At 40.1% G+C, this 27,483-nt stretch overlaps 1 protein-coding gene across 3 annotated transcripts; it reads left to right on the top strand.

Moving 5' to 3' along the window:
- Positions 1 to 75: 75 nt before the first annotated feature.
- FBXO8 (F-box protein 8) lies at positions 76 to 23,265 on the top strand. 3 transcript variants are annotated; one of them, XM_066632039.1, is made up of 7 exons: positions 76 to 291; positions 2,719 to 2,846; positions 9,115 to 9,454; positions 12,123 to 12,249; positions 15,233 to 15,351; positions 19,469 to 19,665; positions 19,848 to 23,265. In XM_066632039.1, the coding sequence occupies exons 2-7, from the start codon at positions 2,837 to 2,839 to the stop codon at positions 20,033 to 20,035; spliced, it is 981 nt and encodes a 326-aa protein (XP_066488136.1). In that variant the 5' UTR covers positions 76 to 291; positions 2,719 to 2,836; the 3' UTR covers positions 20,036 to 23,265. The 3 variants fall into 3 exon arrangements, with proteins under 3 accessions (XP_066488136.1, XP_066488139.1, XP_066488138.1); XM_066632042.1 differs by lacking the exon at positions 2,719 to 2,846 and having other exon boundaries at positions 9,118 to 9,454; XM_066632041.1 differs by lacking the exon at positions 2,719 to 2,846.
- The last annotated feature ends 4,218 nt before the right edge of the window (positions 23,266 to 27,483 follow it).

Raw genomic sequence — 27,483 nt, 5'->3', positions numbered from 1 at the left:
CGAATCTGCCGCCGCGAACGCGCAGGCCTGTTCCCGGGCCGGCCAAGCGGCCTACGTCACTTCCGGTAACAACACTGGCGGCGCCGCAGCGCTCACACTAAACAAGCGTCGTGGGGAGCGCGCGCGCGGAAGAGGTGACGATTCATGTTCTTGCGTAGGAACCCGGAAGCCAGCCTCCTCCTCCGGCGGCGCGAGGCTACCCGGCACGCACCCGCCCCCCAGCTCTGAGGCTCGCGCACCCCATTTGAACACGGCTCGTCGCGGCGGCGGTTGGGAGCGGAGCTGGCGCAGGTGAGGGGGCGAGCCGAGCCGAGGGGAGAGGAGTGGCAGGAGTTCTGGCTAGTGGGCGCCTCCCATTTCTGAGGGAGGCTACCAATGGGGAGGCGAGAGGGGGCTCCCGACCCCACCCCTTTCTCTCCTGCTGCTGGGACTGGGGGCAGCCCTGGAGGCAGAGCCTGGGCGCATTCCTCGGAAGTAAGGCTGCAGCCTCAGCCACACTTACCTGGGAGTAAACCCCATTAACCATGATGGGGCTTACGTCTGAGTAGGCATGCATAGGGCTGGGCTCTGAGGCTGTAGCCTTATCCACACTTACCTGGGAGTAAGCCGCATTGACCATAATGGGACTTTCTTCTGAGTAGACTTGCATAGGCAGGAGGCTGCAGCCTTATCCACACTTACCTGGGAGTAAGCCCCATTGACCATAATGGAGCTTACTTCTGTGTAGATATGCATAGGATTGGGCTCTAACCCCCACTGTGTTCAAGGGGGCTTCCTTCTACTAGGAATGTATGCCTCGGACTGCAGCTTCCTGTAGATTGGTTGCAGAGCAAAAATCTGTCCCATTGCCTCTTATTGGGTTTGAGTCACTCCACATATCTCAGGTGGGAAACATCCCCTGGTGACCAGGGTTTGGCCAGGATTGCTGAACTCAAAGTCAGAATTTTGAAATCACAACTTTTCCTTATGCAGCTAAGTAGAGGAGCCTCTTTTCTAGATTGGGCTATGAGTGGAAGTGCTTAAAGGGCATGTGCCATTAGCATGTCATAAAGTTTTGTATGTCTCTAGAGGCATAACCCTAAATGATCTTGCAAAGAAGTAAGTAACTGCTCAGGGCTCAGTATAGGGAAGTTTGCTTTGTTAGGAAGTGATTGTTGTCAGGGGACTGTCTGGACTGTGACCTGCACATACAATATTTACTCAAGAATAAGCCACACAATGTTCAATAGAGGTTTATTACCTGTCTAGTGAGTATGTTCAGGATTGGAGCCATCAGTATTTAAAAGGGCATGCTAATGTCAAAATCTTATTGCTTCCACACAAAGAGCTCTGAAGGAGCACCTCTGAAGATTGTATCTTTTTACTCCAAATCAGCCTTCTGGTTCCTTACTTGCAATTGCTGACTTCCATTATCTATTGCATTAATAATATCCTGTTTTTCTTTCATCATGAATAAAGGTGTTGAAAATGATATTTTACTCAGAAGTAAGCCCATTGTGTTCAGTAAGACTTAGGCTGTAATGCTTTCTTACTCACCCAAAGCAAACACCTCTAATCATGGAATTCAAGATGGCATACTCAGAGTTACCAGATGGTTGCCCATTCTGTCACTGACCACACCTAGACCTGTTTAACTTCAGCCAGGTCATTGCATGATAGGCACCCAGAACATGCTCTGGGCCCATCTAGTACTCTTCATCTTGTTTCCTTGATAAGTTCACAAGCCTCTCATGCTTTGCTTTTGACTGAAGTGGCTTTGACCCTCAGTTATGATCTGTAAAAAGAAAAAATTCATTTTGTTGACCAGATTGTTCCCATTTGAAATTTCTGCTTTGAATAATTAAAGTGGAAAACTGTGGTAACAGAAAGGAAGATTAATTCAGTATCTGGTAAAAATACAATCCAGGTCTCTAAGTCAGGAACAACTCTGAAACTAGTGCATTTGTAGCAGTAGTGGACCTGCCCTCATTCCGACTGAGGGCAGGTCAGTAACATGCAGTCCCTCCACTACCATGCCGCTCCCTCCAGGATACTCACTGAGGCACACAGAGCCTCGTGCAATGTTCCACAGTGGTCCTTTGAGGCTTCTCCTACTGTTTTAAAAAATACTTCTGGTTTCCCAACTAAACCGGAAGGTGCTTGACCTCTGGTGTTAAAGTGGCCCATCTCCCTCACTTGCAGAGCCAGTCCTAGCTGCAAAAGCTTTTGTTATACAGCACTTTTCTTATATGGTGTAGGATTCCAGCCCCATTCTTTGATTATTATTATTATTAACAGTATTTATATACCGCATTTCAACTAAAAGTTCACAAAGCGGTTTACAGAGAAAAATCAAATAACTAAATGGCTCCCTGTCCCAAAAGGGCTCACACTCTAAAAAGATGCAAATACTTGATGTTGGTACTTGATGCAACTTTTGCAACCAGGACTAGCTCTGCAGGTGAGGGAGATGGGCCGCTTTACACCAGTGGTCAGGCATCTGAAGAAAATTAGTGTTTTGCCCTTCTCCAGCAACGCCAGTGGCACTGCATGTGTGTTTTGGATTGTAGATATGCAGCCTGATCCTATGCAGAGTTTGGCATGCCTAACTCTACATCAGATTGGTATGTTTATCAAGATGTTTCATAGACTGTGCCTGTTGTAGCAGATTCATTGATCCCAAATTGTGGTATTTTGCCATATTTCTGAATAAATTTGGGGACATGTTTACATTTGCAGGAGGCTGAGCTGCAGATCAGAACTTCCCTGGATCACATCTCACCTCTGCCAGTAACTCAATAAGTGATGTTAGGCAAGCCCCTCCCTGTCATCCTCAGCTCCCCAACCTTCACTTCCTATGTTGCAAGGTACTACCTTCTATCACCTAAACCTTTTTAAAGGGCTTCCCCGGCATGGGGGAGGGGGAAGAGATGTCAGGAACTGAATCCCTGCAGATTCCAGGACATACCTGTACTCAAAATTGCCGTGAAAGTCTCTGACACCTGGAAAATGCTGGTTTTTGATTTTTCTCTGTAAACTGCTATGTGAACTTTTAGTTGAAAAGTAGTATATAAATACTGTTAATAATAATTAATTAATAATAATAAAATGTGTACTATGTCTTTAAAAATGAGACACAGCTGGGGACAGCAGCTTCATTCGCCTACTTCAGGCTCCCTCCAGGGCCTAAATTTAGTAAATAGAATGGTCAGCAGAATCCCCTGCAGTATTTAAACTGTAGGTGTTTTGTTTGTTGTTTTTTGTATGCTTATCCTGTGAAGTTAAATTTACACAAGTCTATCACATGTAAGATGCATGCTGACTGTAAACTTTCCCCTATAAAATAAGAATTGATTCAAGCATCTATAAAAGAGAATCGCAGCATGTTATAATGAGTGCTAGAGTGTTCTTTGGTAAAGAAATCTCGCAATCGTATTATTTCCTTGGTCATAACTTTGAAGGACTTTATGATGACAGTATCCATCTGGTGTCTAGAATAGTGGACATTCCATTAAATGAGCTGCTAAGTTATATTGTGTTGATGTGTATATTGTTGGGGGAAGGGAGTTTTGAAAGCCAAACAACATAACACTACACATTGTTGCTGTTTATTCTGCTGGATGGTATTAGTAATCAGAAATGAGGTTTTACCAATGGTGTTTTATAGTGAAATTTGGAAATTTGCATCTTGGGATTACTGCACAACTAAAAGCAATTGCTTGGATGTGGGGGGAGGAAATCTGAGATAAGAGTCTGAACAAGCTACAGGCAGCCTTAAGCTAATAGTTTTATGGTTTGCTAGTAGTTATTCATGTCAGTCTGTTTTATCTGTGCAATCTGTTCAGTTGGTACTTAAAGTAGAACAGTATCTATGTTTAGTAACAGCATTAACTCAGGTACATGTGCATGGAGCTGTAACCCTAAATATTGTTAATCCTCTTTGCAAAATATATATACTAGCATCTGAGTTTTGGCAACTGCTTCCCTGCTCTGCAATTCTACCAGGCTCCAACCTTGGCACTTGACCAAAACAATGCAAGGTTTTCTGACAAAAAAAAAAAAAAAACTACTTGTGGTTATTGGGATATACATGTGACACTTCTGCTTCCATTTCGATATGTTCTTATCGCTTATCTTGAGCCTACAAGCAGGTTATTTTTTAAATAAAACTTTGCTCTGTTGCTCAAAGGAGAGAAGCACACTGTAAAGCAATACTGAGCACTATTGATTGTTTAGGTGCACAAAAAAGTGGCATAGTTATTTGTTCTGAAAAAGAGAAGCTTTTGTTCCATTTGTGTCTGTTATGAAAGCATCTGTTGTTCCTAGACTATACATAGCATGTAATCTGGTTCTGCAGAGGATCAAAGGCCTGTGTCATAAAAAATAAACCCAAACATTTCTAGTGCTCACAAATTGGTGCGAGTGCCTTTTGATAAGAAATAGTAGACAAAGTCACTGACAATCCATCCAACTGAAGTTCCTGAACTTAAACTATGTGTAAACTATTAACACTCAGTGTTTTTGTAGTACCAGGTATGTGCAATGGCACTGTTAAGAATATATCCAAAGTGGATGCCTGTCACTTCTGTTAATGGTGTTGCAGAGAGAACAAGAGGCACAATTGTCTTATGTGTTCTATTCCTCCTAGTCTCCTTTTCTGAAAATGGACTGTTTGTATCTCTCCCACCTGGGGGATGGGTAAATTGTCTCCACATTCAGTGTCCATTCATATTTGATTTTAGATATTTAGGATGTAAGCTCTGCTCTGCAGTTAGCAGTGATTGCAATGACTTTCATCTTTAATGCTCAATATGATTTACCACCTATGTACCATAAGGCACCTCTTTTTCTGTGAGTGGTTGTGTACATAACTTACACAAATAAGCTAGAGTAGCTTATTTGCACTTATCTGCACTTAAAACTATTGTTGGAAGGCTGGTGGAATAGTGCCTTTCATTGGGAGCCCATTTCTCTTGAACTGCTTGTGTGGCCTAGTTCAGAAGGGCGTTGATGTGTTGGCCCTCCAAAAATTTGCAAGATCCACATTATGAATCTGGTTCTGCTTGTTGCTGGTTTGTAAATTTGATCAGAGGTGAGCAACATAAAGCTGTCATGCTCTATCAAGCTGTCATGGCTTTCCTCCAGCTGACCCATGCAACCTACACTGCTGCTTTGGGGTTACTTGACAGCAGGGAAGTTATTCAGCAGAGTTGGGTTCCTCTGGGCAGGGAAAAAAGAGTCCTGGTGGGCCACTATATGTGCTGTTTTTTCATACATTATATGAGTTTGATTTTTACTTTCCTGTGTTTGATCTTATCTAAATAGAGCTGGTTTAGAATAAACAATTTATCAAATGCTTTTGTCATTGTAATGCATTCACATTTTATTATAGTGGCTTTTATGATCTGGGTGTATATATTCTGCAAGTTACATGTTTGGGATTGAACCCTAAGGCCTGTTCTTCAAAAAGTTTACCTGCATGTTTACCTCAGTAAAATGAGAGATTTTTATGATGAGGAACTCTGAGCTTACCCAGCTCTCCTCCTTTTTTTGTGTGTAAATACAAGCTATTATTGAAATACTTACTGTAGGTGCCTAATTTACAAGGTGTCTGAACTAGACTTCAGGGAGGATGTTGTTTTTAATTGCCGTCTACAAGAGAAGTAATAGGTAGGAAACAAAATAGGTCACTAAGTTCTACATCTGGACTCTGTTGTTTTTTTTTAAGTTAAAAAATGAAATGTGGAATTTGGAGGTCTCAGCTAAGTGTATCTGCTGCAGCCATCCATAATTTACAGTTTTTGATTTCTCTTTAGACTGATAAGCACCAGCAAAGAGGATAAATTGGTGCTTGTCCAAAAATGCTAAAGTTATTTAGGCTGAAGTCTTTTACATAGTCAGATTGCTTAATTCTGATTGAAATCAAGAGGATGTAAGCAGCTTAACTGTGCATGGGATTGTAGCCTCACATGTAATGCCATGACTCGTTTCCCAATGCAGCTTGTTTATACAGGCAATGTCATTGCTCCTTTACTTATATCTAGTGGCAGAGAAAAACAAAATAAATGCGGAGTCCTAAACCAGCCACTTCAGTAAGTAGTTTAAAAACTGGAAATAATGAAATATTTTATTTTGAGAAAAAGATGTCTTTGTAGGAAGTGGTGTCTGGGATCCAACTTCCCACCTCACCACTCACAGCTCAGAAAGCAAGTAATGCTTCCTCCAGCAATCTCTTCCAGCTCCTGTGGTACTAGAGGTCCCCCTGACCTTGCTGGGGACTTTGCAGGGATAGGAAGCTGCTTCCAGAGGCTAGAGAGCCAAAAGGTATCCCTGCATGAACAGAACATCGCCCATAGCTTTTTAGATTTAGACAAAGTGGAGGTGAAAAAATAAGGGTGATGATAAAGTAGTGCAAATTTGGCCATATAAATATGCCAAATGAGATTCAGCATAATGTGACACAGATGCAAACGTGCTCATAGTATATGTGCATGGAATCCTTCACCAGGCAACCTAGACCTCTAGGTCTCCCCGTTTCTCAAACATCTCTGGCATAATAATTAAAAGTTTGCATTTTAATTTTGTTTATAGTACAAAAAATCCCAAACATTTAATAGTAATAGTATAGTATAGTGTAGTGTATAGTAGGGACTCACATATTTGTAATGCTCTATTTCACAATAAACTCAGAAAGTAGAAACATCTTTTATGGAATGTGACACAGAAGGTTGTTCTCAGTGTCTGTCCTGTGCTGTTAAACTCTCTTCCCTTGAAGGCTTTCCAAAGTGTGAGCCCAAAAGTACTTTGCACAACAAGAGTGGTACAACTTCTTGTTTGTCTGAATGTTATGATTTGCAGATGTGTCAGAGGCATCAGAAACTTTTTCTCTTTTTACTATGAGCTCTGTACAGAGAGATGTGGAAACTCATTTCACATCCTTTGGCACCAGCATCTAATTTCTAGATCACCTATTGCCCAGTATTTTTCCAGTCTTCTTTTCCGCCTTTAGCAATGACTGTTTCCCTACTAAACAAATTGTATGCAAGTGGTGAAATGATTATAGGTTCTAGTGGGTTTCCCCCTTTCTCTCACTGGCTATTTAAGCATCTGTAAGACTTACCAAGCTGATCTTTAGTGACACAAAACATATTGCACCATCTGTAGCTCTATTTCTAATCCTACTAGCCATCTGATGCTTTAAAAATATATGTATAGTAAATATGCATTCTTTTGGGAAGCAGGCAGAATTTCATCACTTTTCTAGATTTAGGGTACAATCCTAAACAGGTCTACCCAGAAGTCCTATTTTGTTCAGTGGGGCTTACTCTCAGGAAAGTGTGGTTAGGATTGCAGCCTAAGCTATATAGTGTATATATATAATAAGTATGTATATCTTAATTTTGATGAAGCCAATTAGAAAAAATTTTTTTTTAATGTTTTCTCATTTGAGACTCTTGGACTGAAAGTACTTTTTAAACCTAGTCTGAGTGAAGATTTCAAACAAGAGTGACTCGGATTTATGTAGAAACTAAAATGATTATACTGTTCAGTCTTATTTTCTGGAACTACATACTATTTAGTTCTCCTCTTCTAATAGTTCCCAAACTCTCTGGAAGAGTTTGGGCTACTGTAAGCCCTTGTGGGCGAGGGGAGAAATGAACAGCTCACTCTCTCTGACCAATAACAGTAAATTCCAGAATTGTAATGTCGGACTTCCAATAACTGCTCTTGGAGTTTGAGTTTATGGCTAGTATTGCTCTGAAGAATTTGAGGTCTGTGCAAGTGGGGATGACATCCTAGGCAATAGCGCTCATGAGAACTGTGCTGGCAGAAGCCACTTTCCCCTTTCCTTCCTATTAAAGCCCCTGATCTCGTTCTCCCCCCCCCCCCATTCATTATGCGGAGGATAACCATAACTCTTTGGTTCTCTTTTCTTGTGCAGAAAAGAACTCTTTTCTGTAAATAGTAAAATAACCTGATTTTAGTAATGATGTCTTCTACAGTAGGTAATGCTTAGTAATGTTTGCAGCCTCAGCTTGGTAACTCTCAGAAACTATGACCATTTGTAACAAGTTTCTTTTCTTATAGACCCGTGATTCATACTTTTCATGACTTTTTGTTTGTTTGTTAGCAATGCTTTGCATGAAAATTAACTTTAGTTCTCTAATTCCAAACTCACCTTTTGCATGACTAGCCAGAAGACCTCACTTCAGAAGCAAATGTAATAGAGCAGGCAGATCTGAAGACCATACCAGATAGGTAACAGAAAGAGGTCACTCAGCTACAGCACAAGGCAACATTCCAAGCACATTATGGGAAATTAGCATTCCTCAATTAGTGTCCCTCCCAGTGACCCACTCCTACACACCAGGGACAGCAGATGAAAGGTTATAGATATCAAACACCACTCCAAATTTCTAACAGTGCAATCGCAAGGATTTCTACTCAAAAGTGAGACCTATTGTGTTCCAGGGTTTACTCTCTGGAAAGTATGACTAAGATTGTAGCCTAAGATTGGAGTCAAGAAGGATCTATAACAGTGGTGCCCAAACCCCGGCCTGGGGCCACTTGAGGCCCTTGAGGCCTCTCAATGCAGCCCTCAGGGAGCCCCCAGTCTCCAATGAGCCTCTGGAGATTTGTTGGAGCCCACACTGGCTCGACGCAACTGCTCTCAGCGTGAGGGCGACTGTTTGATGTCTCGCGTGAGCTGTGGATGAGGGCTCCCTCCACTACTTGATGTTTCACATCTGTGATGCAGTAGTGGCAGCAAAGGAAAGGTCAACCTTGCTTTATACAAGGCCTTTTATAGGCCTTGAGCTTTTGCAAGACCTTCATTCATTCATATAAGTTCATCTTTAATATATTCATTTATGTAAACGTATGTAAATTTATTCAAATTTAAAATGTAAATTAATTCTCTCCTCCCCCCCCGGCACCCTACACAGTGTCAGAGAGACAATGTGGCCCCCCTGCCAAAACTTTGGACACCCCTGCTCTATACAGTTACGTCTGTGTAGTAGGATGTAAGCCTGCATAAGTGCATGCAAGGCGGCAGTCTTTATTTTCTTATTCTTTCAAATATGTGTTAGTTTGTTTTACATGAGTTAACTCTTGCTGTTTTCTCTTTATCCACAGCAGGCTTGCAGATGGGTCAGGGGCTGTGGAGAGTGGCGAGGAACCAGCAGCTACAACACCAGGGATTTGCAGGTCAAAGCTATCTTTCCAGAGAGCACAGTAGAAGGATAGCTGCTAACAATGTTTCAAATGCAAACCATCGGAAACATGCGCAAGGTGGCATTGACATTTATCATCTGTTGAAAACTCGGAAATCGAAAGAACAAGAAGGATTCATCAACCTGGAAATGTTGCCTCCTGAGCTTAGCTTTACCATTTTGTCATACCTGAATGCAACAGACCTCTGCCTGGCCTCCTGTGTCTGGCAGGATCTTGCTAATGATGAGCTTCTGTGGCAAGGGTAAGTTAACGAGAGGTCATAAGCACAGGTTGCAACAGGCATTTAGATCCAGAACTTTTGGTCCATGCCACTGCCTGGTTTAAACAAAACATCCAAAGTGATGTTACTTTGTAATTGTAGCAAGTGCTAATTAACTATGATTGCATGCTATCTAAGGTTCATGTGAACAAGTGCTGGCTGCTAAAATTTCAACTTGAAAAAAAGGACAGTGATGAAATTTCAGCAGCAGTTAAATTCTTAAAAGTGACAGGAAGGAGTGCCCATTCTAGTTACAGACATTTTGGAGACTTTTTGCAAGTGCATTGTGGAAATCGTTAATATTTCTTTATTACTCTTTTATCCCAAGGAGCTTACAGTGGTATACATAGTGCGTTTGTTTCCCCTGCCTATGAAGTAGCTTGAGAGAGAGTGACTGGTCTAAGGTTGCACAGTCTGTTTTTTGACTAAGCAAGGATTTGAAATCAGACCTCTGCAACCAAAGTTCATTATGCATATCATTAGATCACACCAGCTCTCTGTTTAAGTTTGTAGACCTAATGTAGTGGTAAAGGACCTGTACAAGTTTCACCTAGATGTCTACCCCACAGCTGAAGCACTACACTCCCAGCAATGGGCCATTGTGACTGCTTCAACAGCTGCAAACTGTTCAGCATAGTAATAATGAATACTACTCAGTTAAAAAAAAAAAATATTGGACTGCTACCCCTACTCTTTTTTAAAATGCCTATTAAATTCTGCTAGAGTGAATGGTTTAATGAGCAGTACTGTGGACTATATGAAGTTGTTATCTTAACTAGGAAAAGCTTTGTTGGTAAAGCGATTGGCTCTGACAAGCAGAGTTTGGGAGCAGCAAAAAAACTGGCTGCCCTCTCATACTTGCCTGTGTCTGTCTGCCTGAATTGAATACATGTAGCTGCTGTGTGGGAGAATGGGAGGGGAAAAAGCCATGTGCCACCACATGACCTCTCTGAAGCTCCGAATGCCGCCCGGAGTCTCACGTGACTGCCAGTTTTTGGCAAAAACCAGAAGTCTTGTTCTAAACCGGAAGTCGCGTGCGGCTTCTCTGAGGCTCAGAAGGGCTCCGGTTGCGTTCATAGGCCAAGTGGGAAGAAATTAACAAATTTGATTATCACAGATTTTTGGTATCCGGGCGTGGTCCAGGATCAGATCCCCGCAGATACGTAGGTCCCACCTGTATAACATTATTGCTGAGAGGGATGTCTCCTGGACAGCATGGCATCCTAGTGTGCCCCTATGCAAGTAAATCAATGGTGCATGTGTGATAGCTCTCAATATTACAAAGCCCTGGAATATGGCTCTTGCCAGAACAGGTTCTCCCCCCCCCCCAATTGAATCTGACTTATCATACAGTAAGTTGCACAAGACTTCTGTAGGTACTGTAACTTGCATAGGATTTCATATCTAATAATATAATATGGTTACAATTTTAATTTTGTTTCAGAATTGTTCAGTTAAATGTTACTGCTAGTGAAATATTTTTAGTGCACAGAAACTATAGGAAATGAAACAGCAGATAGAAACCTTGGGTTAAATATACCAGGAGCTTGATCTGGAGAAGCCCCTTAGGCTTATGTGGGGAATGCATGATTCGTCCTGGGGGATTCCAGTACCCTGGAAGATCCTACCTGGGTTTCATATGCACAGAAGAATCTCCAATTAAGCTATTCAGCAAGCCCTTCCAAGGTTGTATAACATGCTCACGTCAGTGGGGTCTGTTTCAGTAATTGTCAGGAAATGGTTCAACTGGACTTAATAAAATTATGTCACAGGGTTAAACAGAAGTAAACAAAGCTTTCTGATACAATCTGGACTCAATGTTTGGAATTTGTCTGACGAGGTAGAGAGTATTGGGTTGTGATCCTGTATGCAGTGTCGTCTGTCTGCCCGCCCCCCCCCAACTGACTTGTGTGCATAGACATAGCATTGCATTCTTTTCTTGTAGAATGATTGATTCCCTGGAATAAAAGCTGCTCTGTACTAATGCCTAGTAGGGTTATTGTTTCTCAATTCAAGGTTAGGGTCAACTGTTGTTTACATTACATACCTAGTTGGTTTCTGCAATATTAATGAGACTGTTAGGATGAGAAGGCAAGTACCAGATAGCACCATTAAGCCCTTACCCTGTGAAAGCCTATGTGTGTTTTGTGTAAATGTAGGCACATATCTGACTTTAGGGTCCTTTCATCAATTCTGGAGCTCCGTTCTTGATTATAGATTAAAGATCTTTGGGATCGTAACAACAAATCAGATGTTCACGTGTTGCTCTGCAAATCCTGTGTGTTGTGGCCTTGTTCTTGTGTGCCAAGCAAAATGAAACCTTACCATAAAAATCATGCATCAGTGTACTACTCTGGAGTACTCCCATTAAAGTCTAAATGGCTAGATTGAGCTGCAATCCTATGCACACTTTCCTGGTAGTAAACCCCATTGAACACAATGGGTCTTACTTCTGAGTAGAGATGCATAGGATTGTGCTATGAGTTGGTTGTGAACTGTAGCCTCAGTGGTTTGCTTGATGTGCTCCTATAATGTTTCAAAAATATTTGGAAGAATTGTTGGAATCCTGACACTTTGTAACTTTCCTACAGGCTTGAAAGTTAGAGCATGGCATTTTAATTTGACACTCAACATCCTTCTGTTTTTGTAGGTTGTGCAAATCCACTTGGGGTCACTGTTCCATATACAATAAAAGTCCACCTCTTGGATTTTCTTTTAGAAAATTGTATATGCAGTTGGATGAGGGCAGCCTCACCTTTAATGCCAATCCTGAAGAGGTAAGTGGAATGAGAAATTGGAGAAAATCCATCACCACACAGACAAAAGCTGTGACCCCCTAAGCATATTTTCATTGAATGTATACACTGTTGAAATCCATTTTTAGTTGTTTCAGACAAATGTTCGAAAGACTGGGATTTAAAAATGAGAATACTACTTTGCGCTCACGCCTGTCTCTCATTTTAGGCCTATGATTCAATTTTCTAACATAATCAAGAAAAGCAATACTCTGCAGTTGTATTGTACAAAATGCTGATAACCTTCAGTGTAGTAATCTTCCTTAACTGGAAACTTAGCTTTATTTGATGCTCGAGTTTCATAAAACCATAAAGCATGACAATATATAAAGCAGTGGTTTTTAAACTCTCTGGGGGAGTTTGAGCAGCTCTTAGTCCTTGCAGGGGTTTGGAGAAGGCAGTGATGCGATCCCCAGGATCGCGTTGCTGGGGAGGCTGCAGGGGCTTGGCTGTACTTGCCAGAGCCTCCTGCAGCCTCCCAGGGGTGTGGGGAGCCATGCCTGATCATCTGCAGGGCTTCCCAAAGCTTTAGAAGTGAAAGTGGAGCAATCGCGCTCTACTTCTGGTATTGCGGAGGTGGGGCGTGATTGCTCCACTTTCAATTCTTAAGCTTTGGGGAGCCCTGCAGACGGTCACGCAGGAGGCTGCAGGAGGATCTGGTAAGTACAGCCAAGCTCCTGCAGCCCCCCTGAGTGATGCAATCCTGATGCATGACTGCCTCCTCACTGTCCCCGCCCCGCCCCATCACAATGCCCCAGTTTGAAAAGCCCTGGTGTATAGTATGTGTGTGTTGGCCTTTCATATATGTTTAGATCTCTAACAGCACAATTCTGGGCATGTCTGCTCAGCAGTAAGTCCCATTGTGTTCAGTGCACCATTGTAAAACTGTTATAAAAAGGGAAGCAGGTTTAAAAGGTAAATTTTATATCAGCAAGGATGCAAGACCAGATCAAGGTTATTTTTTCTCATAGAGTATTCATATCCTTCTCTGATATAGTTGAAAATGAAACTTTAGTGAACTTATGCTTCTGTATTTTATAATGGAATATATAGTAGAAATTCGGCAAAATAGCTAGCTTTGTAAGATATACCGTACACTACATCAGTGTTTCTCAGACTATAGGTTGAGACCCACTAGGTGGATCGCAAGCCAATTTCACATGGGTCCACATTCATTTCCATATTTTATTTTTAATATATTAGACTTGATGCTACCTTGGTATGTGACAGTATTTGGGGAAATGTTACAGACCTGTACTTTTAACAAGCTACTATGTATGTACGTTTAACAATGATAGTAAATGGGAATTACTCCTGGGTAAGTGTGGGTAGGATTGCAGCCTATAATTGTTAAAAAATTTCCTGCTTGATGATGTCACTTCCGGTTATGACATCACTTCCGGTGCGTCTCATTCTAAAAAGTGGGTCCTGGTGCTAAATGTGTGATAACCACTGCACTACATAAATCACATCTTTGAAATTTGACTTGGGGGTTGTAAGCTGCTATACTGAAATATTAATAGTGTGATCCTATATTTGTTTACCTGGCAGTAAATTCCACTGAGTAAGTGGGACTTACTTCCAAGTAATTATATCCAAGCTTGCAGCTTTAGATATAAATCAAAGTGAAAATACAATGAAGTTGCAAGTCTATTTATATAGTAGTGCTTTGTAACAGGGTAATTATACAGTCCTGCGGAAGAAGTTGAAATCAGACTATCAAAGTCTTAATTCTGCTTCAACTGTCACAGTTCATATAGTAGACTGCTTGCATAGTTAAAGTGACTGCCTACACTTGGAAAGTGGATTGGAGGTACCAAGCTATGACTCACTTTAAGGCGGAGCAAGTTGCATTGCTATTGTTGGGCCATTAAATGATCCTTTGGATGTCACAGTGTCGGTCCATCAGTAAATCTGTTCTTGTCAGTACCAGACAAGTGCAATTGCCTGTTTCTTTTGTGCTATGGCTTGAGAAACCCCTGGAGTAGCTGCAGTTTTTGTGTCAATGGACAGGTTCTACTACGAGAATACAGTTGTACTCTTGTGCTGGAGCTACGTCAGCTGGCAGTGAAGCATTAGATCATAGGACTAAGTTATAAGATATAACTCTCATGACATGTTATCCCTACTACTTTGGAATTGATATCATAGTGTGATTCATGATTTTTAGGGTTTTAAAAAAATCCACATTGTTATAGGTGGTATCCAAACCTTTGGCAGAGCAGAACTCCATCATCATAAGTTCCCACTGTGACCAGGAGGAGTGTTCAGTTCACACAAGCAGTCTTTGTGGGAACAGAACAAGTCTTTTCAGGAGCAGAAAGTGTTCTTTCATTATGGAAGGAGCTTCCAGTGAAGGAGCACCACTCTCCTAAAGGTCAGGATGCTATCCCATATGCATAAAGATTCCAAAGAGAAATAAAAAAACCCTAGTAAAATACTTCTGAAATATGGAAATAACAAAAGAACTGGACTAATCAACATTGTATGACACATGCTCAGTCCGTCATTTTTCTGGCATAAATTTTTAACATTTGGAATGAGTTTTAGGGCTTCCAGATATGTTTGATGTACATATGTGCCTTGTTGTGTTTATTTGAAGGTGACCACATACACAACATGAAAATGGTTATTTTAAAATAAAATGAAAGGCTAAGTGTTCTTCTTAAGTTAGAAGGAATCCATATGGTTCCATAGCAATTTTACATCTGAAATATTTGTGACTGTTAAGGGGAAGAAAAAATATGCTTGAGGTGATCTTTTTTCCCCCTGCTTTAGTACATATAAAATCTCAGCCATAGCTACACAACTAATGTAATTTATTTGTGTATGAGTTAGATTCAGCATCTTGAAATGTAGTTCTGAAAATAGAATTTCAATGTAATGTTTCTTCATAATTGTTAGGATTTACTCCATCCAAAATACTCTACTTAAGCAGATCTTATAGAACATTTCTTTATTCCAGGGAGTCAGTTATTTCATGTCCAAGGGAATACTGGATGATTCACCAAAGGAAATAGCGAAGTTTATCTTCTGTACAAGAACACTAAATTGGAAGAAACTGAGAATCTATCTTGATGAAAGGTATCTTGATCTTGGTATTCACTTATTTATTATAATATTAAAATATACTGTGGAATAATGGAATGTTAGTAAGCAGAATAAATACTAATTTAGTAGTGACATTGCTCAGGTAATGAAATACCAATATACCAAATACCAATGAAACATAAATGCAACAATGTACTGTATTGCAAATGAGTTACAACAACAGAAGCCTAATTTTAATTTGTCTTTGTTACGAGTGAAGCTATTTTATGTCTGGATTCTTTTTTTCTGTGGTGGATCAAATGCTCTAAATTCTTTACAAGGAAAGAGATCCTTCAGTTACATTATGTTATACAAATTATATTTGGCAACCCTCCCCCCCCCCCCCCACTGTAGCATCATCAGTCGTTTTCTTTCGTAATGTGATGTTCAGAGTACAGGTGTGTGCCACTTTGCGACCTTCTGACTTACGCCGGGATCGCGTAACCATCATGTAATCGCGTAATGGTCATCGGGGGCACACACACATGACTGCCCAACCAACAGGTGTACATATTTGATCCCTGTTGCGTAAATGCAACATTGGGCAGAAATGGCTTAAGCAAGGTCAGATTTGTGGTGGTTTGCTTTTCACATATACTGTCAGTATCTGGTAGTGGTTCCCAAACTTACCTGGGTCATGACAACCCCACAGCCTCTTCTTTCCAGCTCAGCCAGGTGCCACTATCTTGGATGTCACAAGATGGTGGCGCTTGGGGGAACACGTAGGGAGGCCATCAGGCACATCCTATGATGCCCCTATGAGTGTGCTGCAGCACCCTAAGGTAAGGGTGCTCAACCTTTCAACTTTAAGGATCCCAGATTGTTAACAATTGTGTAGAAGAGGGAATTTCAGCAGGTGCAGCTTGACATCTCACAGATGAAATTCCCTCCTCTGCACAATTGTTAGAGGTTCAGGAGCCCTAAAGTTGAAAGGTTGGCTACCCCTGCCAAGGTGTTGTGGCACAAACTTTGGGAACCCCTGATGTATGGTATACACTGCAGTGGTTCTCAAATTTTTATCACTGGAACTCATTTTTTGGAATGAAAATCTGTCAGGACCCACCAGAAGTGATGTCATGACTGGAAGTGACATCATCAAGCAGGAACATTTTTAACAATCCTAGGCTGCAATCCTACCCACACTTACGCAGGAATAAGTCCCATTTACTATCATTGTTAAAAGCATAAATATAGTAGCATGTTAAAAGTATAGATCTGTAGCATTTCCCCACATGCTGTCACATACCATGGTATCATCAAGTCTAATATATTAAAAATAAAATATTGAAATGATTGGGGACCCACCTGACATTGGCTTGTGACCCGCCTAGTGTGTCCTAATCCACAGTTTGAGAAGCACTGAACAGGATTTCTTCAGAATAATGCTACATTATAACCATCTACTGCAGGGGGTGGGATGTAGTTCAAACATAAAATAACAGTGAGTTGAAATAAAGTTGCAGAGGCTTTGGACCAAGGCAAATCATTTTCTAATTGGTGCTTCCTTAAATATTCAAAACCATAACATTGTAGATAGCCATGTTGATACATTTGGGGGCCAAAATATCACATTCCAAAGCAGGACAATGTTTTTGTTCTGGCCAACTAAAGTGTTGCAACACTGCTTGCTGCTTTGTGGCTCTTTAATTTATAAGTAAGATACTTTTAATTGATACCTAAGAAGTAAGTATTCTTAGTTTGGCTTGTAGATCTTCGATAACTTCAGAGTCTTATCTCTGAGCTGTTGCCCTGTTTACGCAAGAAATCTTAAAATGTTACTCTTGCCCAATATCTTTGGTGATTCTGAGCTCAATTCATCTCTGTGATTGTGATCTTTACTGAACTCAGTGTATCAAAGTTGACTTTTTGTTAATATCTACATTGATCTCATTGCCCAGCAGCAGTGAAGTACCATATTGCACTTTTGTGACTGCTGTTACTGAGGTAACACACTGGCCACCAGTGCTGCCTCCAGTGATAGATCAGGCTGTAAGTCTGCAATCCTCTGTATACTTACTTGGGAGTAAGCTCTCTGACCCTCAGTAGCATAGAATCATGCACAGAATTAGGCTGAAAACTATGTGGGTGACATTGGCCAGTTCAGTAATGCTTAGTAATGATCATGTAATTTACTCAGCACTAATTTGGAGTTGCTATGGGGAAATGTCCCAAGCGTTTAAGGATACACATAGTCCCAAGATCAATTCTGGTCATCAACAATGACAACTCAGATTTTTGAAATCTGGAGACCCAAGCACTGAACACATCACACTGTTGCATGACAGTATTTCCAGTGTTATGGTTGCAAAATTTGCTTTCATGAATGGTGAAAGAAACAAGAAATCTATACGGTGTACTTTGGTATCCATGGATTCAGTACCTGTATTTTCAGTTATCTGCTGGTACTGGAGAGGCCTTTTAAAAAATAGGGAACACTAAGGGGAATGCTAAAAATAGCTTTTTTACCTTATCACGGTGAAACCAATACTTTTTCACGAATGCAGGCAGCCTTCCTAGCTGCCTGCAACTGCTTCCTGGTCACTGGACGCTCCTTCTTTTCCCCAGTGTTGCCCCAGAATGCATCATGATGTATTCTCTTCCTGATTGCGACACATTCAGGAGTGACATTGTGGGGAAAGGAGGAGCCTCCAGTGATGAAGAAGAAGCTGCAGGCAGCTTGGAAGGCTGCCTGCAGCTGTGAAAATGCAGTGGTTTCAGTACAATAAGGTAAAAAAGCTATTTTTAACATTCCCCTTGTATCTTTTCAGAGGGCGTCACAGTGGATGCCTGGTATCTGCAGGGAGTCCAGAATGGAACCCCCGTGGATCCTGGGGCACACCTGTATTATGTTTCATTTTTCACCAGTTTGTTTTGCCAGCCTGTGCCAAGCGCTTTTTGGAGTTGATAAGAGATGAGATCAGTTCTCACATCATATTTTTGACTGTTAGGATGATCCCTGTTGTTGCACATCATAAAGGTGCTTCGTCAAAATGTATTACTCTTATTACTGGCTCGGTGATGGTCTTCTGCATTGAATTTTTCAGGAATCCAGCCTCACTTTCTTCTTGGGTACATTGTGCAGATGGCCTATTGTTTTCAAACAGTATTGTTTTAATGTACTGTATCTACATCTGTGAGAATCATGCCAAGAGCCATCCTGTGATTCAGAACAGAATCGGGTCTGGTCCTTATATGGCCTTAGTTTTCTTTTAGACCTCTATGTTCCAGCTCTGACCAATTATCTTAGGCAGCTTTTAACAGATTATCCAGCATGCATATTCAACTATACACTAAAAAGCATTATTGCATTTTAACTTTTGTATTTCTTTGCAAACTAATTTGTATTAGATTGCAATATAGCTCAGTTTTGTTTCAACATTTTAAGAGTGGAACTGTGTTCTGATGTACTTTTGCCATTCTTTGCAATCGAATTAACATCCATTTTTGCCATTTGATATATAGGAAGAAAACAAGTATGTTTTATCAGAACACCCTTTTCCCACACTCTCATTATAATTCTTTCCAGTAGTACTTCTATGTTCTGTACAGTACCAGTCACAGTTATACTTCAAGTGCTAAATATATTTCTTAGCAATGCAGTTCTATACAAATTTTCTTAGAAGTAAGCTCCACTGTGTTCAATGGGGTTTCTTCTTGGGTAAGTACGCATAGCCTGTACTGTATGCTTCTTGTTCTGGTTGTATATTCTTTCCTTTAAAATACAGATAATTATTTGGATCCTAAGGTGACTTGTGGAATCCCAAAGTACTTCCATCCATGTAAGGTGGGGTTCATGGATGTTGCCAACTGCTGCATACGTACTGCAGCTTTTTGTGCCATGCTCCATGTTATTATGGAGGTTTCCAAAATTCCCCAACCCTCAGGAGCACCCTTGCAAGAGCAGAGTGGGTCACAGGAGGAAATTGGTAACAGTCGGAAGACCTTGCCTTGATTGAGCAGAAGCTTTACATTTACCCAGTTGCACCTTTTGGATCCAAGCCAATGGAGGCAGACTTTTAAAAGAAAAGTCCCAGATATTATTTCTAAATGCATAATATTTACAGTCTTGCATTTTGTTTAAAAATGCTGTCTTTTTCCTTTCTCAAATTAGGCGAGATGTATTAGATGACCTTGTGACACTACACAACTTCAGAAACCAGTTCTTGCCAAATGCACTAAGAATGTTCTTCAAACACATTCATGCCCCTGAGGAGCGAGGTGAATATCTTGAGACTCTTATTACAAAGTTCTCACACAGATTCTGCGCTTGCAACCCTGATTTGATGAGAGAGCTTGGCCTTAGCCCAGGTAAGAAGAGAGAATGTATCCATTTTGCAGGTGGTTTGGAATGTTATCTTGTATTGCAAATTAAGATCTAGCTACATTTTTGTCATTCTATGAAGCATAGATTTCTTATCTTTCTTAAAACATAACCTGCTTTCAAGCTCTTTAAGACATTTACATCTTTTTTTATTCTCCTTTTTCCTTAGATGCTGTGTATGTGCTGTGCTACTCTTTGATCCTGCTATCCATTGATCTTACTAGTCCTCATGTGAAGAATAAAATGTCAAAGAGAGAATTTATCCGAAACACACGTCGTGCTGCTCAGAACATTAGTGAAGATTTTGTTGGGCACCTTTATGACAATATCTACCTTATAGGCCACGTGGCTGCCTAAAAGAAGCACAATTTGCTAGGACTTAGACTTTGTAGTTTAACAAGAAATTACACTCACTCAAGGAGTTCTTTTTTTGGTAGATATGGGGGTTATATTAGTGCTGGTCATTCTAACCTCTGTCTGCAATCAAAATGTACGCAAGCAACCTTTTTTTAGCAATTTACCATGGGAGCCGAAGAATTTTTTGCAGATTTTTTTTCTTAATTTTGCTTACAGTTTGCACAAAACATTGCCATTAGTCTAACACAGTACCATTTCTGAATGTTAAACTGACATTATGATTTTAAACTGACAAGATGGTGGACTTGTGCAGTAGAGTTGCTTGAGAACTTTAACCAGTTCATTCTTTTTTTAAATACCATGTAATGTGTACATATTTAAAGAGATTTATAATCATAATTATTTTATTGTAAAATATTTTAACTAAAGTTTTTTTTTTCTTTCCTGTTTCTCTCTAGTTTATGACTTTTGTATTAATGTCTTTACATTGTGAAGCTACTGTGGTTAATATTATTATTACCTGTTTCTATAATGCTATTGGCATACACGGTGCTCTTCAACACATGAGGATGTCAGGTTGATTCCCCAAGGGACTTACAATCTAAAAACAGACACAATGCAGAATGCAGAGGAAAGTGGAAGTAGGGTAAGGGGGGTTATGCATACTTGGGCTCAGTTGCAGTGACCTAAAGGATTTGAAGAGTCATGCCAGAGGCTTCCCAGAAATGGTAGATTTTGATTTGAATGAGAAGAGATATACAGGAAGACAGTGTGAAAGAGCAGAGTTGTTTGGGGGAACAAATCTTTGGCTACCACCTACAACCATCAATCTGGAAGAATGGCATCTCAGGCTGTCTTCTTGCTTCATTTTTTAGTGCCTGGAAACCTGACAGCTTTTTCCAACCTGGACTTGACTTACCTTTGGGTGCCCTCAAAAACTTTGGAATAGAAATTTTTCCTAACCACTGAAAAGAGTGAAGATTATGAAAGAACAGGGCAGTGTGGGTTGCATAAATCTTGTTTATTTCACAGGGTCTTGGACAGGAGCTGAAGGCTGAATTGTATCTGTAGTTAGGAATTGGAAGATCCCTTACAAAAGCCACCATCACCACCACCCAGGTGCATGAATATCTCCCACTACAGTTTCTTTCCATATGACATTCCATATCAAACCAGAGGGTGTCTCAACCCTAAATAACTACTTTTGGAGGGACTACGGGGCTGGTGGAAAAGCCATGTTGTATGAGTAAAGTGAGCTTCACTAGAACCAGCCAAATGCTGACACTTAAATCTCTGTATTAGTATTATTTTATTTTGCCACCAGGTAGCAGCCAGAGCTTTGATGCATTTGCATCTTATCACAAACATCTTCCATATGTGAAAGGAGCTTCTGACAGTGAGGTGCCTCTGCATTAAGTCTGCTATCCTGAGTGTCCTCTAATGAGCAGGGTGGGTGCAAACAATGTCTTTTGTTAGCACAGCTGAAGTACAATCCTTTTAGTGGAAAGTGCCTATTGTCTTTGACACTGATCTCATTTTTCTTACTAGAATTCCATACATTAGGGTAGAAAAGCCACTTTAATTGCACAATATTAGAGACCTTTAAGCACTTAGTAAAATGGCACCGTTAGTTGTGTCTGAACTAGAATCATAGAATGCAAAAGAGGACAAGACTCCTATACCTCCTGTAGTAAAGAGGGCTGTTCAGCAAGTGCAGTTCCTTTTACTCCTGTATTACCATTTTTACATGACTGTTAAGACACAGGAGTTCAGTCCTCTTTAGTTATCCAGACTGAAGTTTAGTATGTGGGACGTGAATATGTTGGGGTAGGTCCATTATGGAAAATGGTTGTATCTAAAGGAAGTCATTACTTAGCATTGATGAAACAAGTTAGTTGTGATTTATCATTTTGAGGCTGCAATCCTAACCACACTATCCTGAGAGTTAGCCCCATTGAACAAAATAGGATGTACTTCTGAGTAGACCTGGTTAGGATTGTGCCCTGAGTTCAATTAACTTCATTGGGACTTGATTAACTTTCTTTGGCTACAACTCATTATTTCTCATAAAAGAAGTTTGTACGCATATGTAAACAGAATTACCAGCCATGAATTTAATTACAAGAGGTGCAGCATTGCATAGAGATCTTAACCATGAAAGTAGAGTCTACAAACTTATCTAAGATGTGTATATTTCTTTAAGCAACTAACAAACTGAGTAAAATATATGAATTTCAGTTAATTATAAATTTGGTGTTATAATCAGTCAATATACATGTATTTAGTACATTTTAACATTATTCTTGATTTCAGGGCTACCATGCAACTTTCCTCAAATATAGGATGTTTTGAGAAAGAAACCTGAAGAGGCTTCCGAGCACACAAATCACTTTAAAGGGGAAGGATTAGAACATTATTCTTAATACAAAACAATTTCTCAGATTTTCTTAAGCCTTTACTTAACACAGCAATATCCTGCCTTTCTATTGTAAAAGTGTGTGGCAGCTTAGGGTGGGTTTATAAAACTAACCAATGTTACAATAAAGCAGCTTAAAACCACAGAATAAAATTGGCAAACTGGAAAAAGGACATAAAAACCATTCTTAATAAAAAGCTTGGGAAAATGGGACACTTTAACCTAAATAGGCTTGCACGATTGTGGATTCATTCTGTCTCACTCTCTCTCAAACCTCCCTATTTTCCCAAACCTGAAAATGGTTGAGAACCTGCAGGTGTTTGAGAAAGACTGCTTTAAAACCCTTACTTGAAACAATGGGATGTGGTACTTTTTATTGCAATATATGAATATAAATATGTCTCACAACTTACCTTTCCCAAAGAGTAATGCTTTATGTGTCTCAGTGGAAAATCTACTGTTTTTGTTTGTTGACTTTGACAAGAAAGAATTTTAAAACTGGGATTACCTCTCATCCAGTCTAGTCACACTAGAATAGATATGAAACTCAAAACTTTTCAGGGTTTGGTTTTGTTTCAAGACAGATTTTCTTTCTAGTGAGTAGCAAATAAACATTGAAATTACAGGTTGCTGAATTTTGGGTTTTTTTTTCTTCCCCTCTCTGCCTTTATGGTTTTAAATAAAAATCTCACCCAATAAGCTTTAGAGTTGATTACCAGCTTCTTTATTGCTTTTGGAAAATTGTCTCCTCTAATCTCTGAAGCACTATTAAAATGGACAAAGGACAGACTTAAAGGATTTCCTGTTTCTCCTATGTGCACATTTTGTTTTCATTTTTATTTAAAGAATAATCAGATACAAACTTCAAAATCTACAAGTTGTTATTAGGAATTTGAATCAAAATCTGTGCCATTTAATTATGAGGTCTGTGTGCTCAATACATAACTTGGAATGCTGACTTGACCTATAAAACCTTTGCAAACAAGGCTAGTAAAATGTTATCCTACCAAAAAAAAGCCTGCTCACATCTACCTATGCTAACCATTGGCAACTTCAAAGGGAATATGAACCTGCTCTTTGCCAGTTTATAAAACCTTTGCTGATCTACAGTAATTTTTCCCAGTTGCAAATGGACAAGTCTTCCCTAAACACCCTCAGTCCCTACATCTTTAAAGAGTGTTTCCACTCCCTCATACCATACTATTTTCATACCACATCTACAGAATGGTGGTACTTAGAGAGACCTTTCCCAGTTGTGCAATGTCTTTCTTGTGTGGCTCAGCAAATTCAGAGGCAGAGCATTTTTCAGAAGCATTTTAACACCCATAAACCATAAATTGGTTTATGGCATGGATTAAGGAAGCTTGAGACTTTTTCGAGTCCATAATACGTAGTTTTTAGCTATTTCATATTGTTGATTTTTCTGAGCCTGTTTTACCCATCCTGAACTCTGGGGATAGAGTAAATTTAAAATTGAAATAGTTTAATTAAGGAAAATTAGCAGGGAAAGTTTCATATTGTTGATTTTTCTGAGCCTGTTTTACCCATCCTGAACTCTGGGGATAGAGTAGATTTAAAATTGAAATAGTTTAATTAAGGAAAATTAGCAGGGAAAGTGGAAGAGAGCAGGGCCTGAAAATTAAGGCTCATCATTAGGTAGGGCTAGAAATAACATTATTTCCTCTCCATGCGTTCATCACAGATCTGTTTATTTAGAAAGCTACAAGGCTGGGATATTGGATCATTTTCCAAAGGCCTTTTCATTGGTGGAAATGAGCTCTCTCCGTGGCAGCGTTGGAGAGGAATGTTGGATTTAATTTAAAATGATTAATGAGATTTTGTCAGACTCCTGCCCTCTACTGCCACTGCAGTATGTCAGCACAACAACCTGGGAAACCCGGACGCCACTCTGTCGCCCCAAACAGCTTTCCAGGAAAAAATAAAGCTTGAATAGCCAGCGCCAGGTACTTGTCAATGGTATTGTCTTTGGGCTGCTGACAGTTAAATGCTATGTTCCGATATTTACATGCTCAGAGCAAGGGAACTTGTGCTTTTTACTTAAAACATTCTTGTTTGATGCTGATCAATACTCAGTAAAAAAAAAAAATTTCCCATAAAGTGTGGAGAAACATTAAGTTTCTGCTGATTTTTCTTTCCTATAAAAAAACATATAGCTTATGTTGGATCATAGGAAAAATAAGTCTCTCCCTGCCACTCATAGATTTAAAGAAGGGAGCCTGATGAGGTGAGTATTTTCTGCAGCTGAATGCTGAATGCATGACCTCATTTTAGGATATAATATAAACCCAAGTATCAGATCCTGCAGACTGTCTCTTATGCATCATCATCTTGAGTGCGACACTGTGATCAAAGAGACTCTGGAAGTAATGGAAAACATTAGGGGCTGAAGCCTTAAACTAGATGTCTATGTATATATGTATCATCTTATTGAATAAAGAAGTTAATTTTGGAGCCATCACCATAGAGGGTACCGGTCACAGCAGGGTTATTTTAGCCTCCCCCCAATTAATATTCAGTTTTCAGTTTCAAAAAAGTCTCAATTTTACAGATAAATATGCAGTTATAATTCTACTCAACAGCTCAGTAACTCCTAGCCTGTAGAGTTCTGCACTTCAAGGTCACAGGGTGATTGATAAATACTTGTGCTGTTTTATAAGAAATTTATTTTTTTCAATATGTCATGTTATTAAAATAATAAATTAAAACAATGTAAATTATGTCTGACCACTTTGTTTGTCTGATGTATCCTTTTTTTCTCTTAATGACTACTATAAAATTTTTTATATAAAATTAGGGCCCTAATTAGAATCCTATTCCATTTGTTAGGTGTAAGTTTCAGCTACTGTAAAAACAAGCTAGAGAGACTGTGGTGCTGTACAAATATTATTACCTGAAAAGAAAAAAATGAAAAGCTTTATATAATGGATAGTTTCATTGATTCTGGACCTATAGGAAATTCATCCCACCTATATGAAGCATAAATCTGGGATTGGGATTGGGATTGTGATAGTGAAACGTAGCAACAACATATGTAATCAAAATCACGTCTTTAAAGTTTCCAGATCAAACTTCCTCAAGTAAGAGGCAAGGTTACTTGTTTTATCATTCATTTCTAACCATCAATTACCCTGCGCTCCCAAGAGAGAGGGGGAAGCACCCCTCTGGCCAAAAGGATGATCTCACTTCCTATCCCATCTTAACTGCCAGTTGTTTTCTGGGTGGCTGCTGGCAGAGAGTCAAAATCACCTACCCCCTTGGAACTGTTTGGGGAGATGATTACAGGCAAGCTGTAGGGGTATCCAGGAAGCACTGATAGCTGCTCAGGGAGAAATTGAATACTGCTTGGTGTATAGGGTACTAGCATAACGTTTCTTTTAATCCTCAGTTTAGGGCAACCTTTCTTTATAAAGATACCTGGATTTCCAAACCCTACATAAACAAAACCCATGTTGACATTTGCAAATATGTTATCTACTCTGAACTCTAGAATAGATATATAATAGAACAGACGATTATTCACATTTTTATCTTACCCATCCTCTAAAGAGCTCAGGGTGGTATGCATTGTGTATTCCCCACAGTTATCTTCACAACAATCTTGTGAGGTAGGATAGGCTAAGATTATGCATTGGTTCAAATAACCAAATAAACCATGGTTTATTGAATTGTGAAAGTGATATGAACCCTCTATGCTCCCTTCTCCCCTTGCTTCTTCCATTCATGTTTGTCAACAGTGTGGTTTGTTAACTTTAAAGCACAGCTCTGTAGCATATCTGAACCTGGAGCTGTGCTTTGACTCTGGTTTACAACCCATGCTTCAACTAACATTTAAAACCAGAGTTCCATCTTGAGAGTTCCATCTTCCATCAGAGTTTTAATCATGGTTTGTAAGCTTCAGCTGGAGCACAGCTGTTTGATAACATGCAGCACAGAACTACGCTTTAAATAAGTCATGGTGTTAACAGATGCAAACAGAGGTTCAGGTTTCACTCACAATGAATAAACCATGAATAAATGACTCCTTTAACCAGTCATCTGAAGCCAGGTGAATGGTCCAAGATCATCCCATGAGCTTCAAAGTTGATGGTGAATTTGAACCCCAAACCTTGCCTGACATTGTCTGACCAACATAGCAGGCGGGTCAGCTAACAGCTGTTTGGAAGTAATATGGAGAGTGTATTGGGCTGGGACACAAAGACCCAATTCCAGCTCAAATAACAACTGAGCAAGTGCTCTTATGTAACTCTCCCTCTCCCTCCCCCTCCTCTAAAAGAAATGAATGCAAGAGCATTCATTCACCAGGAAGCAAAAGCACACTAAATGATGATTTCAAGCTTGTCAGACTAGAAGAAAATTCTTCAGTGTTTCCCTCCACCTTTCACTTTTTCACATGACTGCTTAAGGAAAATGAATTCTGCATGTCTATCAGGTGGTCAGGTTCCTTCCAAATCCTTTCAAAAAAATCTCCAACTGGCTGTGTCAGTTTTGTAAGGCACCCCAGATCTCAAAAACAAATATATACGTTTTTAACACACGCAAGCAATATGGATTTGACTCTGCTTGTAAAACAATGCTTTCCCTGGAGCCCTGTTAAAACCCTGTTTGTGTGTTATCTGTTCAAGCTCTTATTTATGCTTCCTGGGGGGGGGGGGGCGCAAAGCAAAGACATGGTCAATGAAGCCTTCCTAACTTCATTATTGAAATGAGTCAGTGCTCTGGTTTCAGATTCTAGGAGACACCTTAATACAGTTGGTACTGTCAGCTTTCCAGAGTTGGTGAGAGGGGCTACCTGGCATTCCCAACTACACTGCCTTGTATTTGCAACTGATTTTGCCCTTCTAGGACTTCACATTTTAAGTGCATGACATGGAGGCCCAACAGCCTTTGTCAGTGTGGAGCTGTCAGATCCAGGCTACATGGTGGTAGCATTCCTTCTCAGATCTCTGTGAACTGAACAGTGTTGAGATGTTGGCTTTGGCCTCTCTTCACCATTCTGGGGCCTTGGGCTGCT

Source organism: Tiliqua scincoides, chromosome 6 (genome assembly GCF_035046505.1).
Source record: "Tiliqua scincoides isolate rTilSci1 chromosome 6, rTilSci1.hap2, whole genome shotgun sequence".
NCBI lineage: Eukaryota > Metazoa > Chordata > Lepidosauria > Squamata > Scincidae > Tiliqua > Tiliqua scincoides.
Note: the sequence above shows the minus strand (reverse complement) of the source record. Positions and strands in the feature narration are given on the sequence as shown.

What these genes read in the sequence shown, in the direction of transcription:
- FBXO8 (XM_066632039.1), top strand. An exon ending in TTAATGCCAATCCTGAAGAG is followed by an intron (nt 12,250 to 15,232) that starts GTAAGTGGAATG and finishes TCTTTATTCCAG; the next exon opens with GGAGTCAGTTATTTCATGTC. An exon ending in AGAATCTATCTTGATGAAAG is followed by an intron (nt 15,352 to 19,468) that starts GTATCTTGATCT and finishes TTCTCAAATTAG; the next exon opens with GCGAGATGTATTAGATGACC.